The following is a 14,030-nucleotide window of genomic DNA, read 5'->3' as shown; positions in this document are numbered from 1 at the left end:
CAAAATATAATCATTTTCCTTTCCCAAATTGTACTATTAGCATGAAGTGTACAGAAAATGCAAATGTTAGGTCCAACTGTTATCCTAGCATCAACTGAAGCAAACAGTGCCAACACTTTAAGAAGACAAATGATTTAAATTTTAAACCTAAGAAATCTAATTACTCAGACTAAAAAACACAGAATTATATATTTATCTATGAACATGTATTATAGAAATGCAGCTGAGACTTTACAAAAAATATCAACAGAATTTAGTATTAAAGACAACCTCACATTTCGGACCTTTAACCTAGGCTTTCTGTGATACTTTAACTTCAGCTGATTAATATGAAATAATAAGAAAGGGAAAATTCTAGGCAAAATCAAGCAATGACAGCTGAGAAAAGGCTAGATATGTATTCATAATTAAATGAATACTAAGAAAAAATGTTATACATATGCTATTCACCAGTTTTATATTCCTCCATTTTGCTAACTTTCACCTAATCCCAAATTTAAAAGACTAACTTGTAAAACCACAGGGGGCCAAATTAAAGCACACTTTATTTTCAGATGTCTCCATATTCATAGGCTGACTTCCTGTCAGGAAGAGTTCCATTTCACTGAATACCCCACTCAGCAGGGAACTTGCAGAATTAAGTGCCAGTTGATATTACTTTGTTTTGCATTTACCACCCTTGAGAATAATGTTCAAAGATCTAGTTATATAGTCAGCATGGTACCATCCTTCTGACTAGACTGCCAAACCACAGGGTGTACTGCCAGTTCCACAAAATTTACCTTTAAAGGTTGTGTTTTCTAAATCCTAGTGTGCTAGTGAATCAACAGGATGCCTGTACTTCACAATGACTCCTGTTAAAGTTAAATTATGCTTCTCTTTGTAACAGAACACTTTACTATAGAAAGGTCTGTATCCAGAGTCAAACAAAGACCATTATATTATCACTTACCCATTAATTTAACATATTTTTAAAAGCAGGGCTCTCGTCTGATTTGTTTTTAATGTTTATTCTGTTATTGAAACACAAATTGATTTCATTTTTTTTTGAGAGGGGGATGGGAGTCTGGGTCATACCCAGCTGTGCTCAGGGACTCCTAGGCCTGTACTCAGTAATCACTCCTGTTGCTTGAGGAACCTGGTTCCATCTTATAAAACATCATCTGTTATGAAAACGTGAATCATATAAGAAAAAACACTATCTTATTTATTTAAAGTATAAATACTAAGCTAATTTTCAATACTTTAAAACTGTAAGTCAATTAAGATATTTTATGATCAGTTAATAGGAACTGGGGGGCTGGAGGAGGTGACTGGAGAGACATAGATCACTTGCCTTGAAAGTAGCTGAGCAGGTTTGGCCAAGGTTTGACCCCTGGAACTCCATATGGTTCTCTGAGTGCTGCTCAGAAGTGATCCCTGAGCACAGAGCCAGGACTTAGCCCTGAGCACCACCAGTGTGTCCCAAAAGTCTATATTATTACACAAAAGTCTATGTATTACACACACACACACACACACACACACACACACACACACACACAAGCAAATATATGTTGGGGTTTGAACTATCCTCTGTAATTCCAACAATTTTTCTAATGCTTCAAGTCTCTTTCCTTCTCATAAGGATAACTAATTCTATTGTATAGAAATTAATTCCAAGAATTCCAACATAGAGCACCTATGTCCATAGCCTTTGACCACTAAAAGGATAAACTATTCACAACAGCTTTAAGACAAAAGCTAAGTGATTAGACTGAAGGCCTATTTTTAAATCCCATGTTAATCACTACACTATTGATTCTCATTGGCAATCAAATGGTAATAAGCAATGGTAATAACAAAGCTCACAGACACTCAGTTTACATTTACTAATTACTATAAGTGCATTTTAAGGAGGAGGTATAAATATATCCAAAAGGCTGAGTTGTTTCTCAGAGGTAAAATACATACTTGTATGTTACAGGCCCTGAAAAAAATCAATCCTGGCACAGCAAACAAACAAAAATTAATAAAAGAGAGTCAACTGCCAAAAAAGTTGTACACTGTAAAAATAAAATTAATTTAAAAGAAAATGAATAATTAACTTACTACAGCAAAGAATAAGCATCCTGCCTTAATATACTTTTAAAATTTGATGTCCTGTAAAAATCTTTTGGCATCTGAAAGAAAATAGTGAAAATTTCCCTATGCACAAAAAAATCTATTTAGGATAACATAGCCTCAGGTAGTTTAGGTTTATTGGGTTACTCCCACCACAGTGCTCCCATTCCTCTGTGTTTATTTGCAGCTTCTTTCTTTTTTTAAATATAATTTTTATTTTTAATATGATCTTTATTTTTAAAATATAATCTTAAATTTTTTAAATATGATCTTAAAATTCCCAGATTCAAGTTAAATAATTACACTTTTAGAGCGATAGCACAGTGGGTAGGGCATTTGCCTTTCATGCGGCTGACCCAGGTTCGATTCCTCTGTCCCTCCCTGAGAGCCCAACAAGCTACCGAGCGTATCCACCCGCACGGGAGAGCCTGGCAAACTACCCGTGGAGTATTCGATATGCCAAAAATAGTTAACAGTAGGTCTCACAATGGAGTCATTACTGGTGCCCGCTCGAGAAAATTGATGAGCAACAGGAGGACAGTGCTACCACATAAAAATCTATCGATTTTTTTTACCATCAAAGCATAATAGACCATTTTATTTATACTTGAAAAAACAAAACTGAAGCACAAATTTAATAAAATGACTCTAAGTAGATTCTTGATACATATTTCACAGGTCTTTACTTGACATTATGTCATTTTAAAGATGAAATTAAGACATAGAGCTTCATAACTAAGAGCCAAGGATACTAGAATGTTATCCCTTACTAGGTTGAAAAGATATTTAAGTTTTCTTAGCTTAGTCCTGCCTATTTGGGTTATTGTATGTAGCTTCTTTCTTACTGTTCTGTTGACTTGTACATATTGTTTTTCTCTTCTCCTTGAGTCCTTTGTATAGTTTATTCAGAGCCATGTCCTTTTTGTATGGACACAGGAAGACTTAGCAAATGCTATGCTTTTGTAACCTGGGAGTCATTTGACTCTACGTGCTATCTTCCTCCTGGGCATCTGTTCTCTCGACCTAAGCCTCAGCTGCCCTTACTTCCTAGCACCCCCAAAAGCATGGTCCTGAGAAGGGACAGGACGGACTCAGGGCAAGCAGTGAGTTGTGTGCTACCCTGGCATCTAGATGGGCCTGGCCAAAGTGCCTAATGCTTAACTATAAGTTAAGAGGTTGGTCATGGACAAATGCTGTCATGATCCAAATAGTGATAACTAGATTTGGACCCTGCTAGGGTGAGGAATGATTAATCTGGCCTGAGTGCTGTAGTCTAAGTCTGTGGCAAGATGTTGCCAGGAGAGCTGCCTTGCAAGCCTCAATGTATCTCTTGCTATGTCCATACAAAAATATTAGTATTAAGATGTTAATGAGTGTTTGGACTAAGGAAAGGAGAAAAAACCCTTAAGAGGCATCTTGCCTACTGGCAGTCCAGAAGGGCTTTGGAATGACCCTAGGTAGTGTTGCCTTTGAACCTGACTGCCCTCAGGAAGGGCTTTCTTATGTTGATTTTGCTACCTGGCTGTGTGTAGAAGGGCAAGGTGGGAGAGACCAGTAGGAGGAGAGATGAGCTGTCATTGACAACATCGACAAGGAATATGATGGACTGATTCAGCATCTCATGAATGCGCAAGGAATGCCGAGAGTGGAAAGCCATAAACAGACTCCTGTCTTCAGAAACTCTCGAGCTCATTTGCCAATGTGGTTTGGCTGGAGCCTCAGGCAACCACAAGCTAACGTCCGAGCTCACAAAGCTGTGCAGAGAAGCGATAAAAAAAGACCTCAAAGAGAGAAGAGCAGCAGTGTTGGCCAATGTGGCAGAAGCCGGGAAAAGTATTCGCAACGCTCGTCTGTCCCTTTGCCAGCTATAAGACCAAGATGACTGTCCACTGACGTCCTGATGGATCTGTCACATCTTCCAGAAGGGCAATGGAGATGATTATTCACAACTTCTACTAGGATCTCTTCGATAGCATGTCCACCTGCCCACATACCAAATTCTGCAGGATGGATATGCCGTTCTCAACGTCCTCCCTTGTGAAATCTGACATGCCATTTCATCAGTAAAGATGCAGACAGCATCCAGTCCAGACAAGGTCAGACCCAAACACCTAAAAAATCTGCCACCACCAATACTCTTCAATACATATTGGCCCAGCTCTCACACACTACCTGTCCAAATGCAAGGTTCCGTCCCAATGGAAAACCAGCAGGACTGTTCTGTTGTACAAGGGAGACATCCACAACACTAGCAACTATCACCCAATATGCCTGCTGTCCATCATCTACCAGTGGTTCACACAAATCATCCTGAATAGAATAGGCAGAACACTAGAAAAAGGACAACCATTCAAGCAAGCGGGTTCCTAAAAGGATTCAGCGAGATCGACCATATCCACCCGGTGACCAAGCTCATTGAAGTTTCACGAGAGTTCAAGATGCTGCTGTCTAACATTCATCGATTTAAAGAAGGCCTCTGATTCTGTTGAGACTGAAGCGGTCATAGAAGCCCTAGTCAAACAGGGCGTTCAAACTCAGTACATCAGGATCCTCCGTGAGCTGTATTACAGATTCACCACCAGGATCTCACCATTGTACAAGGAAGTGATTGTGGACATAAAGAGAGGAGTTCTGCAGGGTGATAACCATTTCACCGAAAGGCTTCTCGGCCACCCTCGGGAATGTCTTGCCATGACTGGAATGGGAAGGAATGAGAGTGAAGATAGACAGTCGGCAACTACACCACCTCCGCTTCCCTGATGACATCGTTCTCATAACACCAAACATTACCCAAGCAGCACAAATGCTGGCCGACTTCGACCACCAGTGTGGAAAGGTCGGACTGCAACTGAATCTCACCAAGACAATGTTCATGAAAAGCGAACAAGTCCCTGACGTTCCATTTGTTCTAAATGAAATGAACATCTCCGAATGCAGCAGCTATGTGTACCTGGGTCCAGAACCCAACATGAGGAACCTGGTGCCAAAACTGCACAGGAAGAAGAGAGCAGCGTGGAATGCCTTCAAGAGCATCGAAGTAGTGGTTAAGAGGACAAAGAACCTCCAGCTCTGGGCACATCTTTTCAACTCCACTGTTCTTCTGCACTAACATATGCCTCAGAGACCTGGGCTCTACGATAACAGGACAAGAACGCTATTTGGGAATCCCAAAGAGGAATCGAAAGAGCTGTGCTTGGGGGGCTGGAGCAATAGCACAGCGGGTAGGGCGTTTGCCTTGTACGTGGCTGACCCAGGTTCGATTCCGAGCATCCGATATGATCCCCTGAACACTGCCAGGAGTAATTTCTGAGTGCAGAGCCAGGAGTAACAGCTGAGCATCACCAGTTGTCACCCAAAAAGAAAAAAAAGAAAAAGAAAAAAGAGCTATGCTAGGAATATCACATTTCACTCAAGTGAGAGGAGGAATCCAGAGTTTCGACCTCTGTCGACGATCAAGAATCAGGGACGCTGTCTCATTTGCCAAGGCATCGAAAATCAGATGGGCTGGACACAAAATGCAATTTAGAAATGACCGATGGATTAGAGCTGTTACCGAATGAATTCACGGGACATCAAAAGACCACATGGCCACCCACCTACGAGATGGTCAGACTTCTTCTTGAAAACCCTGAACGAATAGTTTGAGGCTCTTCGTGTTCCTGAAGTGAGCAGATACCACTGGGCTACACTAGCACGTGACAGGGACGAATGGAGATGTTACTGGCGCCCGCTCGAGCAAATCGAAGATGACAAGTGATACAAGTGATACAGAAAAAACAAAATACCATACGTGCTAAAAACTTACATGCATACATGTAACTCTTACACAGTGCCATGTCCTCATATTTTATTCTAATGTGTTATGAAGTTCATAATCCTAACTCATATTCTAATAGTGGGCAATATCTAAGATAAGAATTGATGATTAATTGGAGTTAACAAAATACGAAATAATTTTATCCTACTTTAAATTTTTTAATTAAATTAGTTAATAATTTTATTCTACTTTACGGATCACGGTATCACTGTCATCCAGTTGCTCATCGATGTGCTCAAGCGGGCACCAGTAATGTTTCCATTGTGAGACTTGTTGTTACTGTTTTTGGCATATCGAATACACCACAGGTAGCTTGCCAGGCTCTACCATGGAGAGTATAGGATACTCTCGGTAGCTTGCTGGGCTCTCTGAGAGGAGCGGAGGAATCAAACCCGGGTCAGCCGCATGCAAGGTGAATGCCCTACCCACTGCACTATTGATCCAGCCCCACAGAATTAGTAGTCTCAATTAAAATATAAAAATCTTATAACACAGTATGTGGTCTATCAGAATCTGACTAATTTCTAACTCCCACAATGACATTCCTATTTCTTTCTGTATTTGCTTATAAACTCATCAAATTGGGATTCTATAAATACCAAGTATATGGTTAAGAAAATTTTTAAGTAACATAGTAGCACTGCACTGCACTGTCATCCTGTTGTTCATCGATTTGCTCAAGCGGGCACCAGTAAAGTCTCCATTATGAGACTTGTTTTTACTGTCTCTGGCATTGAAATATGCCACAGGTAGCTTGCCAGGCTCTACCGTGCGGGCGGGATACTCTCAGTAGTTTGCCAGGCTCTCTGAGAAGGAAGGAGGAATCGAACCTGGGTCAGCTGAACGCAAGGCAAACGCCCTACCCACTGTGCTATCGCAAGATCAAAAGGTAAGATTTATATGAAGATTTATATTTAACACTGGGGTTCGATTCCTCCGCCCCTCTCAGAGAGCCCAGCAAGCTACCAAGAGTATCTCACCTGCATGGCAGAGCCTGGCAAGCTACCTGTGGCATATCTGATATGCCAAAAACAGTAACAAGTCTCACATGGAGATGATACTGGTGCCCGCTCAAACAAATCGATGAGCAACAGGATGACAGTGACAGTAAAAGTGATTTATATACCAGCAGGAAAGGCATTTGTCTTGCATGCGGCCGACCCAGGTTCGATTCCTCTAACCCTCTCAGAGAGCACAACAAGCTACCAAGAGTATCCTATACTCTCCACGGCAGATCCTGGCAAGCTATCCGTAGCACATTCAATATGCCAAAAACAGTAACAAGTCTCACAATGGAGACGTTACTGGTGCCCGATCGAGCAAATCGATAAACAACAGGATGACAGTGCTACAGTGCTATTTATCTACCAATCACAAAATTATATAAATGTTTTAACAATAACTACACATGGTAGATGTTGGAGATATAAGGTAAACAATGCGTTTGCCTTTATGAAACTCAGTCTAGTGGCAGAGAAATTGAAATCACAAACAATTTAAATGAAGAATGAGACAGGTGGTAGGAGAATGGCTCAAAGGACTAAAATTCAGGCTTTGCATGCAGGAGGCCCAGCTCTGACCCCCAGTGACTTCCTGGTTCCTCAAGCACTGTACTGAGTTACCCATGAGCACGTCAGTCTGAGTTGTCCACACAGAGCACCACTGGATATGGCCCCAAAACAAAATTAAACCCAAACAATGAATTTAAAAGTCAGAAAATTAGATTAGGGTCAGAAAGATAGTCTAAAGAGCTGGGGCATTTCTCCTTTCTGCAGGTTTTCTTTCCAGCATGGTCCCCCGATTTCCACCAGGAGTAAGCACCAAGCACCACCTGTGTGCCCCTCCCCCAGGAAAGCAGTACTGGGAGCAAGGAGATCAGTATACTGTAGGTCAAAGAGTGCTGCTTAGGATGAACACTTCAATAAGAGTTGTGAGGAAAAAAGGAGTGAGAAATCTTTCCAGGAGAGATGCAATTTAGTGAGGGGCTGAATTATTTATTTATTCCATAAATATCCATTGAGCAGTCATCATGTGCCAGGAACTATATTGCAATAGGCAAAACAGGAATTATTGTTATCCATAGAGTCTAGCGCATAGTAATAACCTGGGGCAGTTACAAAAGCAGCAAGCTAACAAACACATACTTTCAATCTGCGGTATTTAATTTATTATTATCATTATTATTGTTTTTGTTTTGGGGCCACCTGTGCAGTGCTCAGGCTTACTCCTGCCTCTTTGCTGAGGGATCACTTTTGTCGGGCTCTCAGAGCACCATAAAAGGTGCTGGGGATCCAACTGGGGGTCTGCAGAATGCAAGTCTTCTGTACTATCTTCTGTACTATCTTTCGAGTTCCAATCTGTGGCACTTTCTATGAAGGGTTGTAAAATTAAGACAAGCAAAAATACATCAACCATATATAGCAAAATGTTCCAAGAAGAGATTAAGCTGAATTTTGAATGAAGAGACGACACCAACAATTAGGAACCACTACATTTGAAAAAGAGAAAAAGCATATGCCAAAGACATAAAAACATTCTAATACATTTGAGTAAATATAACTAGTTCAACATAGTTTGAGAACAACTATAAAATCAAAATGACCATAGATGAGATCCAAACCGAAAAAGGGGTCAAATGAAAGAAAATTCTTATGCCATGATGCACAATACACTTGCTTTTTTCTTCCCCACTTTTTGTAACTATCTAATTTGCTTAATGTATTCATCACAACCATAAAAATTAAAAGGCATGAAATAAAAAGTCAAAAGCACAAACACTAATGTTACATATTTTTGAAAGAACAATCTAAAAAAAACACTACTTAGAATAAAGAAATTATAGAAGTGAAAGAAGAAAAATGACTCATAAAAATCCGGTGAAATTTTTTCCATTGACAAAAATTCAAACCAAAGCAAACATTTAAAAAATCCTAACAATGACAATATTATATGGATCTTAGTAAAAACATTAACTTTTATATTAAAAATTTCATGACACAGCAACACTGGAATTAAACCGTGTATCATAGAAAGGAAATATTGTCCCAAATATTAGCAATCTACATATTTGATGAAAAAATTTTGAAGCAATTATTCTAATATAATATTTTAAATTAACTTTTGCTACTAATTACTCAGAAAGAATGCCAGGTCAGACTATATGGTGCTTCTAGTTTTTCTATGTACTTTATTCATTTCTGATAAATGGGAAAAGAATAGATGACCTGGCAGAAGGCTCAGACAATAATATGTGATTTACAGGACATGAATGCAGCTACCATAAGATTTATCTGACAGCCCTCTCCGATAGTGGACTGTTGAGTATCCGATGGAATGATTTCTAGTCTAGAAAGTCTACTACTGAGTAGCCATACACATTATTTATTTATTAGATGTTTTGGGCTGAAACCATTTTTAAATGATGCACTTCACAATGCACAGTCATAAATTTAGCTTTAAACCCAAGAAGGGAGGTAGTGTTATTGGAATGTATGTCAGACTGAATTAGGATGAGCAACGCAACGCTTTTATAAAGTGGCCTTGAATGCAATGTCAATTCTTTCAAAAATGATATTAATGTCAAACAAGCAAGATACGCTTTACACAAGGCTGGAGTAATATTACTTGAAATATTCATTTAACATTTGCTTTAAATTCATATATTTGCTTACAAGCTACCTATATACATAACAAATACGGAGGACAAATACAACGCATGTCCTTGAAAAAGTAAATCTGAAATATAATTGAGACCTTCAATTTATTTTTTTTCTATGCAACAGATAGTACACTACTTCCCAAAGAATCTACACAGTCTTACTTTTCAAGAAGTCAAGAAAATTCAAATAAGACTTTAGACTTTAAGTACTTATTTTGTTTTATTAAATGAGGGGCATTCAACACACAAATAATCCTAATAAACCTTATATATTAACCTTACTAGAAATGACAATGCTCAGTATTACAAAGTTTTCAACTTTAATAACATTTTACATTAATTTTAGATATCATTTAACTTATGTAAAATATAAAATGGTGGCTACTCAACTCTAACAAGTGAATATTAGAAAATACAATCACAGTTGACATTTGAAGAAAATAGACAGTAAAAGCAAACTAATGTGATCATTACGTTTGTTCTTAAATTCTAAACTAACTATGACTAACATAAAATACCTCATTTAAAAAGAATGCTATGGAAGATAAGAAGTTCTACATAGATTTAGAATTTAAAACTTAATGAGATATGTTTAAGATTTCAGCAGTGAAACAGGTAAACCACAGGGAAAAGAAGACTTTGAAGACACACTATTTTATGTTGAACATGGTGTGAGGGTGCATCATGTGGGAAGAAGTACTGGAGAAGCCAAAGTTTCAACAAGTATATAAGAGAATACAACCTCAACAAAATATTCTTTAAAAAGAAAAAATAGAGATAAATTTTAAAAATCAACCAATAAGCAAAAAGAGTACAAAAAGAAAATAAGTTCTGAATGAATTCAAGGAAAGTAACCAGAACATTGCTGACTGTCAAAAAATTAACAACAACTAATTTGTAAAGTTTTAAATCAAATTTGCAGATGTTAAATTCATAAGCATATCTCATTACTTATGTGATTAAGAAGGAGTTTTTGACCTGATCTTTCGATCTCTGGCACTCAATCCTCTCCATCTCCTCTTAAAAAATTAATTAAAATTTTAGCAAGATGGTAGCTTTCCACTTCCCACCCCATCTCAGACTGAAAAATATTATCAATCAAACTCAAGTCATCCCCACCCAGTATCTGCAAAATGTCGACTACAAATTCAATTTCATATTTCTTAATGTTCATGTAGGAAAAGACAGTTCACTTCGTAACAAAACAAATCACTTTTGTGATTGCCAATGTGACCTCTTTGAATTAGGAAAATTCAAAGTGAAAAATGTAATTATCACCCCAGAACAATCTGTATACATCTGGAGCTAATTCTGGCTTCATTTTTCACATCATTTTTCACACAATGCCACATCTTATAGAGATGCCACAGATCTTTTGAAGAACTCATAAAAAAAAAGGATTTTAAAATAACCAGTAATGTATTTTGTTTGTAAAAAACTCAGATCATAAGACTTTTGCAACTTACTCTAAGTAATCTTCATATCCCACTTGATTAACTTGTTTTAAATCATGGTGTAACATACATGACACACAGGTATATTCAAACACGTTGTTTTGTTTTCAGCTCCTAACATTAACTGTGTAATATACTACATTTGAAATAGCTTTCATACATGAAAAATATATGCACTGTTTCTAAACCAGAAAGTGAATTTTCATTAACATTCACCCATAAAACAATTATATCACTATGAACAACAAATTAGTATGCCTATGAAGAAATATCAAAAATTGCAACTAATGCTACTTTACAAAGGAGAATTTCTAGACAGTATAGAAATGGCATATGGTACCCAAGAAATAAGAAATTCCTTCAAAACATATTATTTAGTGAGAAATGTTCTCAAGTTCACTTTAAAGAAATGAAGTTTTCTAAAATCACTTTAAAAATAAATCAAATTATGATTAAATTATAAAATATGCTCATCACTAAATATGAGAACAATAAACTCACTAAAACCATAACTATGATTTCACAACTTCATTATAAAAAGCCATTAGGTGTAATCTCTGAAAGTAACTGTTCTTATTGCATTTTATTGACAATGCATTGTATTGATTTTTCACACCTTCTATGATTCTTTAATTTGTATTCATGAAATGTCCATCAGCACAGTCTAAATAAATTTGGCAATATAGGCACTAAAATGAATAAATCGATGTAAAGAAACATTAATTTTACATTATCCTTATTTGTCAGGCAAGTAAGCCAGAAGAGTTGTAAATGAAGGTCAAAGGTTTTGAAACGGGTCAGAACCCTTGACCTCTAGACCAATATCCTTCCTATTAAAAAAGGCTATTTTAAAGTTTTAAGTAGGGGAATTTACTACCAGCAAGATATCATTTTTAAAAGACTACAAAGAAAACTCTCAATAAAAACATTCATCTGATTAATTGAAAAACAGAAAACATCACAGGCTACATGACTTTTACAGTCTTTGTTTAAAAATAAAGCTTATTATATTGAAGTGTAAGGATGCTAAACAGTGAAATTAATTTTTTTTCTTTTAGGAATTAATTTGCTACATCTCACCAGTATTTTTGTTGATTTTTTTTCTAAATCTACTCTCTACGTCAAAAATAATTAGCAATGCCAAGAACTCAAAATTATTTATCACTCATTTTATAACCTCTGCATAAAAAGGAAGTAAACCCACTATTCCCAGGGGAGTTAAAATGCCACTACACAAGGTATAAAAATAAATTTGTTTCTTTAACCTTCATATACACAGCAGAGAAATAGGCACCAAAATGAAGACTATGTAATATGGACACTTATTAATGTGATTTTAAAATTTATACTTCTCACTCATCCACGTTTTCTCTTTGCAGTGTCTTTAAAATCATTAGGTTGAAAATCATTTCAAAAATCAAAGATAAGAAGTAATCTCTTTATGATGCAAATATAATTTTTCTCAAACTCAAACTATTACAGTAAAATTTTCAAATAAAACTAAAACATTCTTGCAGAATAATTTACTTTTAATTCAGCTTCATTCATGACACTCACCTGAGAACACAGCAGCATAACCAACTCCACAACTGAACTACTAGACTTCATGCAAACCAAACCTATTTTGAAGAGAATTTTAAAAAATAAAGTTACAAAAAGAAAAACAAATGTGAGGAATTTATTTGTTAAAGAACCCTGTACAAGTAGGTTTTAAAAATAAAATTTAAGATCTTGTTATGAACAAAGCCTATACACATGTATAATATGGGTAGACAGAGCCTCTGTAACTACTTTAAACTTGTCATCAAAACTACCACCATTTTGGGGGTAAACCTCTTTTCAGCTTTCAAAATATGAAAACATTTATTACAACTTCAGGTACAATAACATTTTGTAATACTCATAGAAATGTGCACAACACATGCCATATTGATCAACATCATCTACATTTTGTTTTGGGGAGAGTTGTTATACATGCAGGAAGGGAAATGGCTCCCTGACCTTTGCTTTCTCCACCACACTCTCTCCCTTCAGCCCTCTAGCTATCAATCAAGTTTCCATTTTGTTTCATGGCAGCAGACATCCCAAACACTCTTATTAGTACCTTGACCTATGACCTCACAAGAAACCTTAAACAGAAGTGTAAGCTGCTGTCTGCTATATATTTTTGATTTCTTATAAATTAATTCATATACAAGTTTCTCTTATGTTTTTGTTGTAGTTCACCAAAACTATTTCAAAAAGAAACTTGTATACAGTTAATACTTGTCTAAAAATGATTACAAATAAAGTCTAAATTAGTTCAAAGACATTTTATAACTGAAATTTTCTAAAGAAATTTTAGTAATTAAAAGCACTGAGTCCCTATAAGTCAGAAAAAAAATGCACTTTTATTCTACAGATTTCTAAGCAAATAAAATGTAGGATCTAGAATGTAACAACTAAAACAACAAGTTCTTGGTGTGCAAACACACCCAACAGAATTACCTTCATTTTTCTCCCCACTAAATCTCCTGAGGGTATTTTATCTTAATTCCTTTCTTCAACCTTCTTGCTTTTGCAGGGTGGAGGGGCGAGAGGGCTTCCCCTGGCTGTGTCCAGGGGCACCAGGCTTTGTGCTCAGGGGTCACTCTTGCTGATGCTCAGGGGACAAAGCAAGGACAGAATCCATGCTTCCTGCATGCAAAGTTTATGCCAGCCCACATTTTCTTAGCTATCTCTCTTAGACCATTTTCCTTCCCACTTTTAATCATGATGCTTTATAAATATTCAAGGCACATGTTGACAATCCATAGTCTACAGTAGCATTCAAGTTAAGCAGGTTCAACTTCAACTGACATACCCAAAGAGCACAGAAACACTAATTTGAAGAGACATACCACCCCAACTTCATGCAGCAGTATATAAGTAAGCCTATTGTTGGGAACAATCTAAGTGCCCCTCAGATGGTAGTGTGCAGGAACTCTGTATACCAGCATTATACACTTAAACACCACCA

General features: G+C 36.9%; 1 protein-coding gene across 4 annotated transcripts in view; it reads right to left on the bottom strand.

Moving 5' to 3' along the window:
- Positions 1–14,030, bottom strand: part of LRBA (LPS responsive beige-like anchor protein) — a 560,234-nt gene that overhangs the window by 401,942 nt on the left and 144,262 nt on the right. For all 4 annotated transcript variants that reach the window (XM_055144432.1, XM_055144433.1, XM_055144431.1 and 1 more), the window contains one exon: positions 12,590–12,651. In XM_055144432.1, coding sequence (XP_055000407.1) covers positions 12,590–12,651 — 62 coding nt within the window. The remainder of the gene's footprint in view (positions 1–12,589; positions 12,652–14,030) is intronic.

The sequence above is a fragment of the Sorex araneus genome, chromosome 7 (genome assembly GCF_027595985.1).
Source record: "Sorex araneus isolate mSorAra2 chromosome 7, mSorAra2.pri, whole genome shotgun sequence".
Classification (NCBI taxonomy): domain Eukaryota; kingdom Metazoa; phylum Chordata; class Mammalia; order Eulipotyphla; family Soricidae; genus Sorex; species Sorex araneus.
Note: the sequence above shows the minus strand (reverse complement) of the source record. Positions and strands in the feature narration are given on the sequence as shown.